Source organism: Nematolebias whitei, chromosome 14 (genome assembly GCF_014905685.2).
Source record: "Nematolebias whitei isolate Nwh7 chromosome 14, NemWhi1, whole genome shotgun sequence".
Lineage (NCBI taxonomy): Eukaryota > Metazoa > Chordata > Actinopteri > Cyprinodontiformes > Rivulidae > Nematolebias > Nematolebias whitei.
This window is the reverse complement of record NC_056511.1, coordinates 20,142,748-20,161,602: the sequence shown is the minus strand read 5'-3', so window position 1 is coordinate 20,161,602 and position 18,855 is coordinate 20,142,748. Positions and strand designations below refer to the sequence as shown.

The 18,855-nt window shown below is 38.0% G+C and overlaps 1 protein-coding gene across 1 annotated transcript in view; it reads right to left on the bottom strand.

Annotated features, from left to right (window-relative positions):
• Nucleotides 1-344: 344 nt before the first annotated feature.
• The window catches only part of LOC119420886 (T-lymphoma invasion and metastasis-inducing protein 1), a 40,306-nt gene continuing 21,795 nt past the window's right edge, over nt 345-18,855 (bottom strand). The window contains exons 5-17 of the mRNA XM_037688307.1: nt 17,906-18,130; nt 17,570-17,638; nt 16,508-16,633; nt 16,160-16,268; nt 15,049-15,228; nt 14,807-14,925; nt 14,606-14,714; nt 12,127-12,185; nt 10,617-10,717; nt 9,180-9,193; nt 3,061-3,148; nt 2,765-2,937; nt 345-1,397 (exon numbers count right to left, since the gene is read on the bottom strand). Coding sequence (XP_037544235.1) covers nt 811-1,397; nt 2,765-2,937; nt 3,061-3,148; nt 9,180-9,193; nt 10,617-10,717; nt 12,127-12,185; nt 14,606-14,714; nt 14,807-14,925; nt 15,049-15,228; nt 16,160-16,268; nt 16,508-16,633; nt 17,570-17,638; nt 17,906-18,130 — 1,959 coding nt within the window. The 3' untranslated portion in view covers nt 345-810. The remainder of the gene's footprint in view (nt 1,398-2,764; nt 2,938-3,060; nt 3,149-9,179; nt 9,194-10,616; nt 10,718-12,126; nt 12,186-14,605; nt 14,715-14,806; nt 14,926-15,048; nt 15,229-16,159; nt 16,269-16,507; nt 16,634-17,569; nt 17,639-17,905; nt 18,131-18,855) is intronic.

Sequence of the window (18,855 nt, the reverse complement as noted above, 5' to 3'; positions counted from 1 at the left end):
GACAGAGAGGGAGATTAAGCAGTCCTGTTTTTACTCCCTAATATACACAGATGTGCAGGCAATAATAAAGGGATACTTCAGATTTTCTGAAGTGGGGTTCTGTGGAATGGTCAAAATAAGCTATTTCTACAAACTGGAGCTATTCAAAGAGTTATATACACTTTAGATATTATTGTTCATAATCTATGCACAAAACCCTATTTCAGAACATCTCAACTTTTGTTTTTAAGTTAAAACAGTAAAAACAAAAAGCCCAGTAAAGCTAGTTGAACGTCACCGTCTTTATCACAGCTGTTGTTAAACAAAACTCCACTGAAGAGAAGTTTAGCAACTCACAGCCCTTTAATATTAAAATACTAGAAAAAAGCAGCAAAGTCAGAAAAATATAGCACACACATTCCTGTGTGGAAAAATAGACATTTTGGCCAGAAGTTTGGTGATGAAGTTTCTTGTTTCTGGGGCAGTAGCTGCCTGTGTAAACACACACACATTTGTCCACGTGTGTGTGTGAATGCAGTGCTGTCCTCATCCCTGAAATGTTAAAGAAATAAAGTGTTTTATTTTACATAAAACAGCTCAGGCTGAGAGTCTTGGGGTTACAAGATGAAACAGAAGATGTGTCGCAGTACTTTAGGATTGTCAAAACAAGAGGAGTAGGAAAGTGATTTTTTTTTTAGTGTGTGTGTTTTCATTAGAATTTTACACATTCTCTTAAAGCTTGCAACTGATTTCCCCGCTTCTGTTTGATTTGAAAATCGGAGGATACCTTTTTTATTGGTCTCTCTTCATCTGATCTTCCAAGATGTCTCATCAGAAGACATCACTGTTACATCTGTTGTTAAATTCATCTCGCCGCACCCAGATTACACTGTGGTCCTTGTCTGTGGCTCCCTCCACAGCACATTGCTTTAAAGGGACAAGCTTCACTGCTGAAGTTCCACAGGAAGAGGTGGGGATGCTACAGGATGTAGCAGAACCAGCATTCTGCTTCATTTCACTTCTTGTCTCAACCTGTCTGTTCATCACTCTGCTCTGCAGGTTCAGTCCTCCCATGTTCTCCTCCAGAGGCCGAACAGATTTGCAGTATTCGTCGTCATCGCTCAAGATGTCCGTCTCCTTCACCTGCTTCGCGTCAGTGCCGTCACATTGGTCTTCGTAACGGCTCAGGTTGAACTGCTCTTCCACCCAACAGTCTGTGTCCTCTCCTTGAGGTTTATGAGACTGATGGGGTCCATGAAAAAGATGCGGTGAGCTGGAGGAAGGATACGATGAGTGCTGTGAGGGGTCGGCATCAGTGTAGCAGTTGTTGTTGTCGCCGTGGAAAACCAGGTCCGTATCTACGGTGATGCGGCTCCTCACCAGTTTTCTGCGAGCCAAGTTTCGAAACGGAGCCGATTCTAAACAAGTCAACAAAGAGGGATAGAGAGAAAGTTATTAGATATACAGTAGTCACTCGCCACTTCGCAGTTTGATTTTCATGGACTAGCTCTTTCATGGTTTTTCAAAATAAGATTGTACTTTGTACATGAGAAAAAAAAATTGCACACAACACATGACTGTCAACTTTAATATTACTCACGTGATTGTGACAGCACAGTATAAAATTAACGAAAAAATAAAATACTTCAGACAAGCGGCACATTTTTTTTGTTTTCTCTCAATAAGCCTACACTATCCCTGCTCAAAACCACTACATTTCCCAGAAGCCCTGTTGCTTTCTGCTAAAATACTAGAGGGAAAGTTTTGATCTGATTAGAAAAATTTTGGAGTTCATCACAGTGACTTTGGCACCCAGCGGATTCAGAGAGCCGCACAGAACCCACCGGGAACCAGACCAGAACGGAAGCAGAATCAGACCTCCAGACCCATCGGCGAATCCGAGAGCTGCTAGCCGGACTAGGTGGACCTCCGAGCAGGGACATGCCGTCTGTATGTGCGGCGCTATTTCTGGAGCCCACCAGGACTTTTTCATCCAGACTTGGACTCAGTTGGACTACCTTCAGTCCCGCACTGGCCACCCGAAGGTCACCCCCCCCCCCCCCCACTCCAAAAAAAAAGTGCACTCAAGGGCTGCACAGAACCAGACCTCCAAACTCCTTGGCAAATCTGAGTGCTGCTAGCTGGCCCACGAGGACCTTCGAGCGGGGATGCGGGGTATGTCCGGCGTTCCACCAGGACTTTTTCAGTTCAGATTTGGACTCAGTCAGACCGGAACCGAGCTGCTGTTTCTGCAGAGCTGGTGAATAAAGTTTTGCAGTACTGTACAGATAAAATTACATAGGTATAAGAGTTTAGAGCATCGTGGTCTTCATCGTGGGCTTCATCGCTGCGGGGTAGGTCTGCAGAACCAGAAAACAAGCTGCTGTACACTCAGTCAAGTTAAAATTTCAAGTGAAGCGAATAAACATGATCAAGTTATCTTAATTAGTTCATTCAACCTTTATTTAGACAGGTTAATCCCATCGAGCCTCAAGGACTCATTTACAAGAGGGACCTGATAATAAACTCTTGCTAAATAAACTTTTACTTTAGTTTAGTTGATTTAAATTTATTAGTTGACTGAATTGTTTTGGTGTGTTGTTACAACTCAGAAATCTATGACAATTTAATGTAAGTGTTCAAAAAAAATGCTAACATAAATATAGTGTTCCTACTTCGCTGATTTTCACCTATGGCGGGGGTGTCTGGAACGCAAACCCTGCGATAATCGAGGGACTACTGTATGTGTTAAAGTCTGCATAGTTATAGTTCTTTTACACTATACCTGCTCTGCTCATGGCAGGTCGGGCACCTTTGAGGGCCTGCAGGCGTTTGCCACCAAACGGGACGTACTGCTGGTTGCGAGGCAGAGACTCCGACTTAAGGAGCTGCCGGCGCTGCTTCTCCCTAAGGATGGAGTGCACTGCTTTCAGCAAATCCTTTTTGCTGTCTGGAGAGCTGCAAACAATGCAAAAAAAAAAAAAAAACATAAAAAGACAAGATAGTTCACTGATGAAGGTTCTTCAGTTTTATGTTATATAGTTCACGTGTGCAAAATGTGGGTATCTTTTACAAAAGTACCTGCAGCACAACTGGAAGACTCTCTCTGGTCTTCCTTCAGATTCAGACCTTGTGTGGACAATTTCACAAACTGCTGAAGCTTCAGAGTCTGAGAAAACAGGAGTCAGACCAGGTAGATACAGAGTTAAAATCTATTAGGATCATTTAAACAGCATTTATTCAATCACAATCTTCAACACTTTGATTTAAAACATGAATGTTTTCATTTTAAACTAAACTTGTGCACACTGTGGTTATAATTATAAAAACGGTGCTAAATGTAGCCCGAGCACCACGGTTTGGGGTTCAAATGATCAATAGTTGTCATAGTCTGTGTCTTTTTGGTTATTTTAGTTTCTTTCTCCTTATGGTTTTTTCTTCTTCTTCTTCTTTTGGTTTTTATTGGCGGTTGGCAACCAACTTAAGGAGCATTTACCGCCACCTACCAAACTGGAGTGTGGTCTTCAGTGATGTCAGAGGGAATTTAACATCAAATGACGTGTATGATGTATATATGCCCACCCTGACCCTCACTGAAGTACTTGTATGAATATGCAGCGGCAGACTATATCTGTATACTCAATATTAAACTCGATTTATTATTCCCGTGCTATTCAAAAATTTAAACAATTGAGTCGCAACATATCTTGATCCATATCCCAATAGATTGAACAAGGACATTTCTATATTCTTTTTGTTCAGTGAGGATTTTAAAAGTTGGCGTTCCTCTGAATATTTCACACACTGTAACAACACGTGTTCTACTGTTTCCTTGCTATTACAATAATTACAATTCCCATTTTCATGCTTACCTATTATGTACAAAGAATTATTAAGCCCAGAGTGCCCCATTCTGAGTCTAGCCATAACTACTTCCTCCTTTCTCCTTCCGCTCGTATACTGTATTTATTATCCCCCACATCCTTTTGAATTTCATATAACTGTCTTCCGTTATCATTATTATCCCATTGTTCCTTCCAGTTTTTAAGAATTTCTTTTTTTACAATAGATTTTCCTTCACTTTTACTTAATGGAATATTTAATTGAACTATTTTCGACTTTAAAGCCTGTTTCGCCAGTATATCCACTTCCTTGTTACCTTCTATACCTGCATGAGCAGGGATCCATATAAATCTGATAAAATATTTTTTATTTTGTATATGTAATAGTAATTGGTTTATTTCAAATAAATCCAATCTGCAGGACTGCCAGACCTTATACTTAGCAATGCTGCTTGGCTATCTGATGCTATTAAATACTGGTTTTCTCCCTCAATGTTATTATCGATCAACCATTGTAATGCTAATATAATGGCTGATAATTCAACCGTATAAATTGCTAAATGGTCAGCTGTTCTCTTAAGCAAGACTTTATGGTGTGGGATATTAATTGCTGCTCCAGTTTTACCAGTTATTGGATCTTTAGATCCATCTGTATAAATGACAATGGTATCTGTATACTTTTTAAAGTACTTATCAATTACCTTCCATACTGGTATCTTTGTTTTTTTAATAAGTTCCCCCAAATGTAGATCAATGTCTGGATATATAAATAGCCATGGTGGAATTGAATATTGAGGAGCTGTCATACTATATTGGAATTTATTTAAACCAAGATTTGTAGCTTTAATATTCCCAAGCCATCCAAAACTATTACAATTAGAGTTATGTTCCCAACAGTCTTGGAGCACCTGCTTAGTTGGATGAGCTTGCTTATGTCCTTGTAGATTTTTCCAGTACAAATGCATTAGCTGCAATCTATGTAAACGTAACGGAATTTCACCATTTTCTACCTGTAGCGCCGCTAATGAAGTTGATCTAAAAGCTCCCGTACAAATTCTCAGTCCTTTTGTTTGCTCAGTATCCAGTTTTCGTAAATGACTGTCTGCTGCTGCCATGTATGCTATACATCCATAGTCTAATGATGATCTCATGAGGGCCTGATATACTCCTAACAGTGCTTTTCTTGATGCTCCCCATTCCTGTCCAGAGAGACATCTTAATAAATTGTTAACTTTTTTACATTTATTTTGAACTGATTCAATATGTTGTTTCCATGTCAAACTTTCATCAAAAAGGATACCTAAAAACCTCACTGTCTTTACCTGTTCAAGAGTTTGATTATAAAGAGTTAACTTAACATCCTTATGTCTTTTATAAAAACAAATTAACTTAGTTTTTGCTATTGACATCTTAAATCCCCATTTATTATCCCAATCTTCTACTTTCGAAATGGCCTTTTGCATCTTTTTCTGTAAATGTACCAGATTGCGTCCTCGCACCCATATAGCCCCATCATCTGCATATAATGATCTACCTATTGTTTTATCTATTTCATCAAATATATCATTTATCATGATGTTAAAAAGAATTGGGCTACACACACTTCCCTGCGGGGTACCATTCTCAACAGAGCATTTGGTAGAGTAATTCATCCCCACCTTTACTTCTATTTCTCTTCCATAAAAAAAAATCCAAAACCCAGTTATACATTTTACCTCCTATATCCATGTTCCTTAATTTAATCAATAATCCTTCCTTCCATAACATATCATATGCCTTCTCTATATCAAAGAACACTGCTATCACCAATTCTTTATTTGTTTGTGCTTTTCTTATTTCTGATTCTAGGCACAATATTGCGTCCATTGTATTTCTACCTTTGCGAAAACCACTTTGATACGGGCATAATGCATTTTTTCTTTCAATAAAATATGTAAGTCTATCTGTTACAAGCCTTTCCATTATTTTCCCTAATTGTGAGGTAATTGCAATTGGCCTATAATTAGATGGGTCATTTGCCTTTTTCCCTGGTTTTAACACGGGAATAATTATTGACCGTTTCCATTCTACAGGAATATGTCCAGTTTTCCAGATCAAGTTAAAGAACTTTAATAAAACAAAAATTGATGATTTATCTAAATGTTTAAGCATTGTATAACATATTCCATCTTTACCTGGTGTTGTTTGTCTAGAGTTAATAATAGCTTTTTGTAACTCATTTATATTGAAGGGCAAATCAAGATCTAGATCTGAAATTACTCTCTGAACATTTATGTCTGTGTTTTCAGATATTAATTTTTCTTTATTTCTTTTTATATCTTCAGATATATTTTCAGAACTATGTATTTTAATTATCATTTTTGCTAATAGTTCGGCTTTCTCTTTATTACTACCTGCTATCTTCCCATTTAGCTCTAGAACAGGTAAAGACAAAGTTTCTTAACCCCATTCATTTTTTTCATAACTCTCCACACCTCTGCTAGCTTGGTTTCCCTTCCAATCGAGTTGCAATATTGTCTCCAACATGTCTTTTTTGCTGTTTTTACAGTTTTCCGAACTATAGCTTGTGCTTTTTTAAATTGTATTAACGCCTCTATGGTATGGTATTTTCTTATTAATTTAAATGCTTTATTTCTTTCTCTTATAGCATTGCTACAATGCTCATTCCACCAGGGAACAGATTTTTTAACTCCTCTACCTCTAGTTTTGGAAATTGAAGTTTTAGCTGCAGTAATGATGACAGATACAATCTTTGAATGACACATCTCCACATCGCTAAACATTTTTATTTAGTTTATTAAATTGGATATCTACTAAATATTTAAATAAGTCCCATGGAGCCTTATTTAATCTCCATCTTGGTATCTGCCCTTCCTCCTCAATTTTTACTACAGTTCCAACTGTTATTTTAATAGGAAAATGGTCACTACCCATGGGAGAATCACTCAGCACCTCCCAAGATGTAATTCCCGCTATTGTATTAGATTCTAACGTTAGGTCTAGAATACTTCCTAGATTCCTATTACAGTCATATCTAGTATGACTACCGTCATTAACGCATACCATTGAATGTGATTCAAGGAACTCTTCAATTACCACTCCATTTGCATCTGTATTTTTACTTCCCCATAATTTATTATGAGAGTTGAAATCACCACACCACAAAGTCTTGCCAACATTCTGTACATTTACTTCATCGAGTTCTTGAATGGACAATTTTTTGTTCGTATTATAAAAATGTATCACTGTAGTCTGACAATTTTCTATCCAAATTTTTATTACTATTGCTTCATGATTTTTACTAACTGATTCTACTTTATATCTTAGACCATTCTGTATAAAAGTTGCCACTCCCCCACCTTGTTTTTTCCTCCTGTCATTTCTAATTGCTGAATATCCATGTATTATGAAGTCCAATTGGGGTTTAAGCCAGGTTTCTTGTATGCAAATCAGATGCGGTTTCACTATTAAATCAGAAATGCATTTTTTAAATTCTAATCCATTACTAAGTAGACTTCTAGCATTCCATTGAAGTATGGTTAACATGAGGAGGAAAGGCCACCGCTGCATGATTGAGTTTGAGAAGATTGTATCTCATTTAGTTTTGCTTTGATTGATTCCCAGCTGGGCAGCACGGTGGTGCAACTGGTAGAGCTGCTGCCTCTCAGCGAGCAGGTCCCTGGTTCAAACCCCGGTCCAGGGGCCTTTCTGGGTGGAGTTTGCATGTTCTCTCCGTGCATGCGTGGGTTTTCTCCGGGTACTCCGGTTTCCTCCCACAGTCCAAAAACATGCATGTTAGGCTGATTGGTAACTCTAAATTGTCCCTAGGTGTGAGTGAGAGAGTGAATGTTTGTTTGTCTCGTTTGTCTCTATGTGGCCCTGTGATGGACTTGCGACCGGTCCAGGGTGTACCCCGCCCCTCGCACAGTGATTGCTGGACATGGGCACCAGCGACCCCCGTGACCCAAAACGGAATAAGCGGGTAAAGAAAATGGATGGATGGATGATTCCCAGCTGACATTTTTGTAGTCTAGATATTTTTGAGCTGCCTTTACTATTATTTGTATTTTTTCCGTTTTTCTTTGTGTTTGAGCTGTGCAATTCACAACCTCAACCATGAACAACACAAAATCCTCCTTATTCATGATTAAAGTGTCTTCTTTTACTTTGCATCCTTCTGTAACATGCGATTCTACTTTTCCTGTTTCCTGTATGTTCTTTGGATAATTAATTGGTTTCACAGGGACTTTCTTTATAGGTTCAGCATATGTGATACCTGTAGAGACTTTAAGTTTTTGGATTTCCCCAGCTCTTTTACTAGCTTCACATCCCCTAAATCCTGAGCTATGTTCACCTCCACAATTACAGCATTTCAGTGGCACTCCTTCTTTACATTTCCCATATTCGTGGTCCCCAGCACATCTCCCACACTTCTGTTTTCCTTTGCATACTGCAGCTATATGTCCATATTTCTGACATTTAAAACATCGTAATGGTGGAGGGATAAATGGTCGGACATTATAACTGATATAACCCACAAACACCTTGTCCGGCAGACTTTTTTCTTCGAATTTCAACATTATGGAAAAGCTATCACTTTTTTCTCCATTTTTATTTCTTGTCAGTCGTTTGGCTTCTACCACTCTCCCTCCTGAGACATTAGATTTAATCTCCTCAATTGTCACCGTAGGATGTATACCGGAAATAACGCCACAAACATATTTTTTGTCATCAGTTTCCCACTCACATTTTCACCTAGGATTTTTCTTACATGTAGTGCTCTGTCTTTTTGTTTAACATCATTACATGTGATCAGTACAGATCCATCTCTAAGCACTTTTACAAGTTTCACTTTTCCAATTAGCGAGTTGATTTCTTTAGTAAGCTTAATCGGGTTTAACGTACCAAATGACATTCCTTCTTTAACAAACTTTAAGATGACTTTAAACTCTATCACCTTCACTATTTCATCTTCAGCTCCTGAAACTCACGACTCTACATGATGTTTTGCTTTTTTCCGTTTGTGTTTAGATTTATGGGTCTGCCATATCCCTTCATTTTCAACACCATCCCCTCCCTCTTCCATTTCTGCTAAATCACTTCCTGATAAATCATTTCCCTCTGACATCCTTCCAACCATTCACAGCTCAGCCGTGCCTTACCGCCTTCTTTCTCCCAACAAAGTCTCCACAAACCTCAAACAAGTGTCAATTGTCCACCTGGAGGAACGACTGTACTGGTGTCGCCTCCTCCAGCTGCTCTCGCTCACTCACTCGGCGCCCGACTTCCAAAAAAAAATAAAAAATAAAAAAGTAAAAAAATAAAAATAAAAAATAAAAAAACCTGTCAGCCTCTCACCTTTCCACTCACACCTGTTCCGCATGATTAATCACTCAGGTGCTGCCACTTTCCACTCTTCCTCATTCTCTAAACTACGTCTGACCACCGGTGGTTCCTTGTTCTTGACAATCCACTCAATGTCTCGGTCCTCCTCTTTGTGTTTCTGTGCTCCTTAGTTTCTCTTAAGTTTATCGCTGCCATGTCAGCTTTTTGTTTTGTTTCCGTTTGTTAATAAATCAGTTTTTATTTTACATCGAGCCCTCCATGTTTGCCGGCATCTGGGTCCAAAATAATGCTGTGGTAAATTTGAGAAGGCAATAAACCTGCAAAATGCTACTTTTATCTTTACCTTTTAAACATTTATTGAACAAATTTACTACTGTGTGATCAGAAAAAAAAAGACATAATAAAAAGAAAAGCTTTTAAATTGCTTTATTTGTCCAAATGATGGTAACTTTAAGACTGGAATCTGGAATATAAAACTTTTCCAAGATTTTTTTGATTATTCATATATGTTCTCTTTTAGCTCTTAGTTGCAAGGATTTGATTCTTAAGCTCCTAAAAACAGTTAAATTTGTTTAAATTAAAATATATTAAAAATAGCACCAGATTAATTTTTGGTAAAATACAGAAACATAAATTTACCAGACAATGACAAAATCAAGATCTACCAGGCAAACTTATTTAACAAAGGTACTAAAATGAAATGGGAAATGTCCTGGTGTTCAGGTTAAAACAATATTTTTTTGTATTAATCCAAATAAAAAAGGTTAAAAAAACTAAACCAGCTGGACTTTTATTCTAAAGCTGAAAATGTTTCTTTTCACATCCAAGAAGCTTTTTCAATTCCAAACTGTCTGGAGAGTCCAACAATGTTCAGTCAGCTCATCTGAACGTTTTTTTTTTTTTTAAGACGTTTCATCCGAAGGACTTCTTCATTCTGAGGAGCCACAAACTGTTTTCCCATAAGCAGTGCACTCCAGTAGTGGACCATCAATCCAACAATGTTGGACTGAACCAAATTCAATGTTTGACTGAACATTGTTTGATTTTTTTTTTTTTTACCTGGATTATTGAGCATGAACCTTGATGTCTGGAGAGTGTAGAGTTCTGAGCTTTATAGAACTGCATGAGAAGTCTCATTATCACATGCAGGTTAGACTGGAACTACTCACTCTCACAGTGGAGGCTCGTTAGACTCTTTATCTTCCAGCTCACGAGAGATAAGTTTGATCGCCTGCATGAAGAAGTGAACTGGAGCGGAGCTGACTGGGAATCAGGCCTAACACTGCACTGTTCCTTTTTGAAAGTTGAAATCTGAGACCTCCTCAAGAATAAATTTTTCAGGAGACTTTTTTTTTTTTACTGTGGTTATGCTACTTCATAAAAAAAAATAAAAAAATAAAATAAAATTTCATTTGTAGATTGTTGGGTGTAGTGCATTAAAACTCAGACTTACTTGGTAAGGCACAGACATGCAGAGATTTTGTTGGAATCATGTGACGAAAACGGAAAGAGTCTCTGTCTTCACTCACAGTTGAGCGATGAGATCCCCCCTGAAAAGAAAACAAAATGTGACCAAATACTCGATTACCGAAGAGCTGCAGTTCATCAACAAGGAAGCAGAGAGCACAAGAGTACAGAAAGTGATGACAACACAGCTTTCTGTTCTAATCTTTCCAGCAGTGTCATAAATATGCAAAAAAAATAATGTATTTAAATGATTTTTTTTTAAGCACAAAACCCTATTTTGAACAAAATGTACAAACAATTTAACAGTATGGTGAATGAATAGATAATTGAACAAAATCAAAGTAACAAATTACACATGCACATATTTTAGGAGAGATTAAGCTTCATTTTAGTTCACTTCTATCACATTTTGTATTTTATAATTTTTGATCATTCAGTGTTTTTGATTCGTCTGAGAATTGTGGTCTGATGTTTATTTAACATCTGGACAGAACCAAGCGCCTGGACCTGCTACATTTTTGCTTGTCTGTAATAGAAAGCTTAAAAATGAATTTGGCATCCATCCTTCATCTTCACCCGCTTCTTCCTTTTCAGGTTGCGGGGGTCACTGGTACCCATGTCCAGTCATCACTGTGTGAGAGATGGGGGACACTCTGGACAGATCTACAGTCCATCACAGGTAAATTTGGCATATACTATGTAAATATGACTTTTAATTGGGAAACCTCATGGTGCGGTGGCTGCAGTATTGCGGACTCTGTGCCAGTCCATTGTGGTGAAGAGGAAGCTCTCTGTTTACCGGTTGGTCTACGTTCCTACCCTCACATATGGCCACAAACTTCGAGTAGTGACAGAAAGAATGAGATTGCAGATACAGGCGGTTGAAATGAGTTTCCTCAGCAGAGTAGCTGGACTCTCCCTTAGAGATGAGGTGAGAAGATCAGTTATCCAGGAGAGACTCACAGTAGAACCACTGCTCCTCCACATGGAGAGGAGCCAGTTGAGGTAGTTCAGGCATCTGGTAAGAATGTTTCTTGCGTGCCTCCCTAGGGAGGTGCTTCGGGCATGTTCAACTGAGAGGAGACCCTGGGGAAGACCCAGGACACGCTGGAGAGACTATGTCTCTGTTGGCCTGGGAACGCCTTAGAATCCTCCCAGAAGAACTGGAAGAGTTGGCTGTGGAAAGAGATGTCTGGGCCTTCCTGCTCAAGCTGCTGCCCCCGTGACCCAACTTTAGAACAAGTGAAAAATTATGGATGGATGGATGGATGGTAAAGCATTTAAATTTTTAAATGACAGGGAATTCATCATTATGGAAATTTATTTGCAAACAAATCTCAAATCTGCTTATTGGACCCTTTTAAGATCAATCAGGGCCTGTAAATCAAACCTTCAGTGTCTCTTTGGTTTCATGAAAAAAAAAACTGATAAATGCTCCAACTAACTCTGTCTTACTGCATGTTAAAACTGAGCATTAACAAAAAGTACTTACAATTTTCTTCCTGTGCTTGGAGAATCCCTTGTGCACAAACACAACTGCAGTTTTGAACACTACAAGAAGAAATGGGAGATATGGGGTGAGGGTCTGCATTAACAAAAATAGAAAATGTGCATTTTATTACCTAATATATTACAATGATGATAATGGATAGTTTTAGATACAGTTTGACTTAAAGACATGCAGAAAAATGCTAATAAAAGTTGAAAATTGATCAAAATTAATATCTGTAGTGAACCTGATGACCTGATGATCTGACCCTTATCTGACCCTGATGACCTCAAATCTACCAGATGGACAGAGACTGTTATTTTCATTGATCTGAATAAGTCTGAGCCATCTGATGACTTTCTTTCTTGAATTAATCAAGCAGAAAAGACAATCCTCTATAATCATTACTGTCTTACAAATGTTTTGATAATCAAATTGTGTTAGTTTCACTCAATGCTTACAGGTTGAAAAGAACTACTCATTTTTATTTTACATAAACAGTAAGTAATGATTTTTATTCCTCATTCAAAGAAGAAATCACCTGAATATGCATTTCTTGATTTTCTGTCTGAAATGAGCCAAGTCGTAAGTATGTGAAAGTTGAAGCTTCAGTCAACTAAATGTTTACTGAACAAGAAATGTCATGTTTAACTATTTGAGAAGATAATCAGAATAGAGACTCCACGAAGTCTGCTTTTTGCAATAATCTCTCTGTCAGTTGTTAAACAAATCTCATTCCCTGACCTCGACTTTTGATAATACCTTACGTCAAAAACCACACCTCTTTCTGGTACATCCACGAATCAGAAAGCTCTAAATTGAACCGGAAGTCGACCCATTTAAAATGTGGCAACTTTCCAGTTCAAGTTAGTTCTGAAGTTCTGGAGCGGTTCTCATGTAGTTCGGAAGCAGTTCTGAAGCAGTGCTCAAGGAGTTCTGAAGAGAATTGGTTAGAATTCATGGAGAATGGTGAAGTGAATGGAAGAGAATTCGAGAATTCAGGAGAGTCAGAGACGTTGGAATTATAACTTCTGTTTGAACAACCCACGCACGACTATCTAAGGATTTCAGCAGCTCTCAACGGAGACGCTGAAAGGTCTGGAGGACTCTCTATCGAGCTGATCTATCATCAACAAGGTAACGGTCTCTTCTTCGACTAAAGTGTACCGGAGGCGAGCTGAAATCTGATGAAGCGTGCACGTTCTGGTCAACAGATATTAATTCTCTCACATATTTCTCTGTAAGATAATCTCCATTTCATCTTAAACTCTTCTCTCTCTCACAAAACTAGTACAGATATTTTAGAAATATCTGAAGCAAAGTCCTCAAATCACCGCCGAGTGATTTGAAGTTCATTATTTGTGAAACTGTCTGTTATTATTTTCATATTTTGCCAAATTAATGTAAATGTTTGATGTTAAACTTTGATTCTGAAAATAAATGACTCCATTCATTTTGATGGGTCAAAGGTAATAACGTCTCTCGTTCGCATTTCTGTTAAATTCAATGCACGGCATTACACAGTCAGAAAGATGAAGAACTCGTGAATATTGTATGCATATATATTTCATATATTTGTCATACTACAACTAGTGACACGTACCCACGTGACTCACTACATATCACATGGATGAGCTACTGTTTTTTCAAACCATCAACCTGGGGAGGAGGGTGTCAACTACCAGTAAGTGAGCATATTTAATATTTAACTAAAAATAAATGTAGGATAGGTAAACTTTTCTTATTGTCACGCAAACGTTTTTTTATTCAATGATTCTCTAAAAATATACCTAATTTTCAAACATGCAGAAAATTCAAGGTTTAAGGTGACATATAGTCATTCGCATCACGTGTGATACATGAGGTGGAACGAAATTGTGCACTCAATGTCCCAATTACATCCAAAAATAGCACAAATATCAAGTATCAAAAATAAACAGTATACAAGGATCTACAAGGATATACAAGAAAGGTTGAACGAATCTAAGATATTTGTTAAACAATAATAATACAAAGTATAATAGAACAAGGTGTATCATTGCCTTTTAGGATACATTTAAACAAACACTGAAAAAAATCATGATGTCTTTTGTCTAAATGTGTAAAATGTTTAAGAACTACTCTGTGTAGCCTCAATAGTAACTGGAGATCATTTTATATTTTGACTAGCTTGATGATTTAGGATCATCTTGAAAGGTTTCCCTTTCGGCTGCTCCCTTCTGCAGAGATTGCCTTAGCAAGCGAACTTGCATGAAAGATTTACCAATTGTTTTACATTGAATGCCGTTCCCAATGCAACCTGAGCTCAACCCTGCAGCCTCAGGACTATGAGAACGCAGAACTGACCATTTAGCTACCGCAGCCCCATCTAGTTGGATAGTAAATAAACGTTAAAAATCTATTTGGTTTTGTAAATATTAGTGACTTTTAAGTTCAGGTTTTAAAAGCATGGACATGGAAAATCAATTCTTGATTAACTTACCAAAAGCTGCTAATTCAACATCCTTTTTACTCTTGACCAGGTAGCCTGTAGGGTTCATCCACACTACGGTTGAATGCAGCAAAAGGTCCCCCATTGAAAGGTCAAGAACCTGGGATTTTAAAACAAATCAAGTTGTTAATGTTAATATGTTAGCGTGTTTAAGTAAAAAAAAAAAAAATCCTTGATCTGAATGGGTGTTACCTCTTTTTTATCAGAAGTCTGTTCATTGATGAGCTGGTCGAACACGGTTCCATACTCCTCGTGAAGTTTCTGCATCTCATTGATGTGACTTGCAACTTTGTTCATGGCCTTCATTGCAACTGAATGAGACAATCATTCATTAGCCATGTCTAAATTAATTACTGCTTCAGTGGTGATGAGCATAGATGATACTAAACCATTTTACAGGGTTAATGTGTGATTAAAAATAGACAGCAGTATACCATCCAGATGGTAGTGTTCTTCACTGTCCGGGTCAGTGAGGTAGTAGAGCTCCTTCAACAGGAGAGGGTATTTCAGAACTCTCTGGATGGGCTTGATCAGGTAAGACTCGAGAGTTGATGAATGCTGCTGTCTGGGGTTTCTCGCAGCCAGGAAAGCTTTGAACTCTGGGTCTGTTTTTGCTAGAGAAAAGGGGGAAATGAGCTTTCACTGATTTGATACGAGCGGCAGAAGAAAAACACAACTACCAAATAGTATATGAATAGAATTGAAGTCTTACTTCTAACCTACAAAGCCCTCAACAACCTAGCTCCATCTTATACTACCGATCTTATTGTTCCATATTTTCCTAACAGAGCACTTTGCTCTCAGACCGCAGGCTTACTTGTGGTTCCTAGAGTTTCCAAAAGCAGAATGGGAGGAAGATCTTTCAGTTATCAGGCTCTTCTCTGTTGGAATCAACTTCCAGTTTCTGTCCGTGAGGCTGACACATTGTCCAGTTTTAAGACTGGGATTAAGATGTTTCTTTTTGATAAATCCTATGGTTAGGGTTGGCTTGTTATGCTGCCATAGACTTAGATTACTAGAGGACAAATTGACCTCATTTCTTAAAATGAATTTTTTTAATTGAATAGTTTTAATTTGATACTATTTCTATCTTAATGTGATTCTCGACCAGCCATTGTGTATCTGTTCTTCTCAAACCCAGCCGGTTGAAGCAGATGGCCACTTGTCCTGAACCTGGTTCTGCTAAAGGTTTCTTCCTCATCAGGGAGTTTTTCCTTTCTACTGTTGCCTTCATGCTTGCTCAAGATGAGAGTTCTGCGATGAAGTTAAATTCAAAGCAGCTGCTCCTCAGATAATTAATGTTATTGACTTACTTTTTATGTATATTAATGTTTCTGTTCAATGCGCTGAGATGACTTCTGTTGTGACCTGGCACTATATAAATAAACTGAATTTAATTTAATTAAACTGAGTTGAAATAGTAGCTGAAGCATCTAATTTATGATTTTAGAGATCATCAGTTTGCCATTGGGTGCCAGCAATGCAGCTCAAGCAAGAATGTTGTGACTGAGCACTTTCAACCAGGAAGTGTCTGCCTGTATTTACCTTTAGCCAGGACCTTTGGGACTTTGGTGTGGCTGGCGCAGAAAGCACTGTATATCTTAAAGCGATCAGCATAATACAGGAACGAACCACCCAAAGAGAACAGCACCTTCTGTGAAAACAGACCTGCACATCAGTAAACTGGGAAAACTGTTTTGGGGAGCATGTTTCAAATTGGCTTTGATTGAACAGCTCTTAAAATAGCTGTACAGCTTCATTTAAAATAATATTAGTAAATGAAGCATGCAAGACTACAGATTCACGTTGAGTCACATGTTGCATGAAGTGCCAAAAGGAACTCAATTTAAGGGTACAACAAAGTGGGACCATCAAGGTTAAAAAACTCACAACCTTAAAATCCTCAACACTCTCCAGTCGGTCCAGATCAGGCACAAGTCTGATTCCATCTTCCAGTGTCTGCAGGAACTCCACCTGGAATTCCACCATCTCGCTGAGGTTTCCAAACAAATCATCCAGCTGCAAACACACACATTGACATTCACGTGAGAACAGTGTTAAAAATGTTCAATGGGGTGGTGCTTGAAAGTTTGGATCCCTTTAAAAATTTCACTTATTTTTCTTTACAATGAAAATGTGTTTAAAACTGATCGAAATCAATGAGAAAATTGTACTTCCTGTTTTAAAAATGTATCTAAGTGACTTAAACGTCTAAGTTTATTGCTGCTTTTGTTCAGATTTAGTTATGGTAACAGGCAGATTTTTGTTGTTGTTTTCCATTTTTATTCTTCTGTAGAATTTGCTGATTTAATTCAGACTTCTCCCTTTTTATTTAGACTTTAAATCCCACTGAGAGGAGTGCTTTACTTACAAATAAATAGTGCACAAACATTTATGATACTGCAAACACCAGGCCCAATGGTACCACCATTACCTGCGTTTTTTACATTTGATGAAGTATTATGATCAGTACCCTGATGCTAAACTCAAACAGTAATAAAATACACTATTAAGTAGGTTTTTATTTGAGTTAAAATATATTTACCTTATCTTGTGGGTGATGCATTTTGGTTTGTCTTTCTCCCACTGGTAACAAGTCCTCTTTAGTGCACGGTTTGACTGTGCACGAAACGAGGGCCTTTCAACCTAATGTGCATCAACAACTCTATAAAGTCTTGCAGTCTATTGTTTGTGTCACAATAAAGTTCTACAAATGTGTTTTGAAATTCTAACTTGGACAGATCACTTGACTCCACTTCCACATGATATAGGAGAAGTGCTTGAGCCGCTTACATGAAAGAAAATATACAATATTTTATTTGTTTGAATGGCCTAAACAAGACTGTCCTGGCGTATTTATTATTGCAATTTAACAGTAAAACTGTTTTCGAGGGTTTCCAGACTTGTAAGACAAAACATTTTGTCAATTCTGACACACAAACAGACAAAACATACCTCTTCTTGTGTAAGGAAGTTCTCTTTCTGTAAAGGTGTCAAGTAGCGCTCCATCAGACAGTGCAGGTCCTGAAAAGTTGAGAATTATTATTAAAATTTGCCTGACTCGATGTTTATACAGGAGTGACGCCGAACAAAATAGGAGTTTGTGTTAAATGTGTTTAATGTTAAATACTGACAACGAAGCCTCTTTCTAATGCATACTACTACTATTAGACATGGAATTTACAGTATGAAAAAAATGTGAAAGTATATGTGTGTATCATTCTCAGTATGAGGGCTGACTGGTTTCTAGGAAAAATGAAATAAAAAGAAAAAACAAACAAGAGCACTTACTTTTACGTAAGTCTTCTCCGTTTCTACTAACTCATTGATGACTTTGCGTAGTTTGTCTGCATGAGAGAGCTGTCTCTGAGTGCCAGCACCTGCTGATGACGGTAAAGCCGACACAGGGCTCTGCGACAGGGACGATGAAGAGGAAGATGAAGAGGATGACATGGGGCATTCCAGAGAATTCATGTCATGAAGACTGCGGCAGAAAGCAGGAACCTGCTCTGTGCTCTGCAGAGAAACAGATAACAAAAATCATTTTTGCATTACTTGTATTTTGCTTTATTCTTTGAGTCAGTACACGTCAGAATAAAACAGAAAATGAATACAGGCTTGGTATTTATTGAAGGAATGCATGTCATCCACCATCCTTTGAACCAGAGTTTTAAAAAAGAATCATCTTCCCTTAAAATGTATCATTTTCAGCTGTTTTGGTCAAAGTTTAAAAATGACTTTGAACACGATTGCACAAGTTGTATTAAAAATGACTTTCAGCTCAATGACTCATAACTTTTTTTCAGGTTAATTAGATGTGGTGGATGAGTTACAACCATTTAGGAGAGAAGGGGGAAGGGGGGTCAATTAGATGTAAAAATCTTGAAGAGGGAAGACTCCAAAAGTTAATTACCTGGAAATGTACAAATTTGTTCTCTGGTTCTTTAGTCAGACAAAGAACATGTGCAAGTGCACACACACACTCACACAGGTAATCAATAAACTAACCATCCATCCATCCATTATCTTTTACCCGCTTCTTCCGTTTTGGGTCACGGGGGTCGCTTGTTGCCTATGTCCAGCAATCACTGTGCGAGGGGCGGGGGACATCCTGGACAGGTCTCCAGTCCATTACAGGGACACATAAACAACCATTCACTCTCGCACTCACACCTAGGGACAATTTAGAGTAACCAGTCAGTCTAACATGCATGTTTTTGGTCTGTGGGAGGAAACTGGAG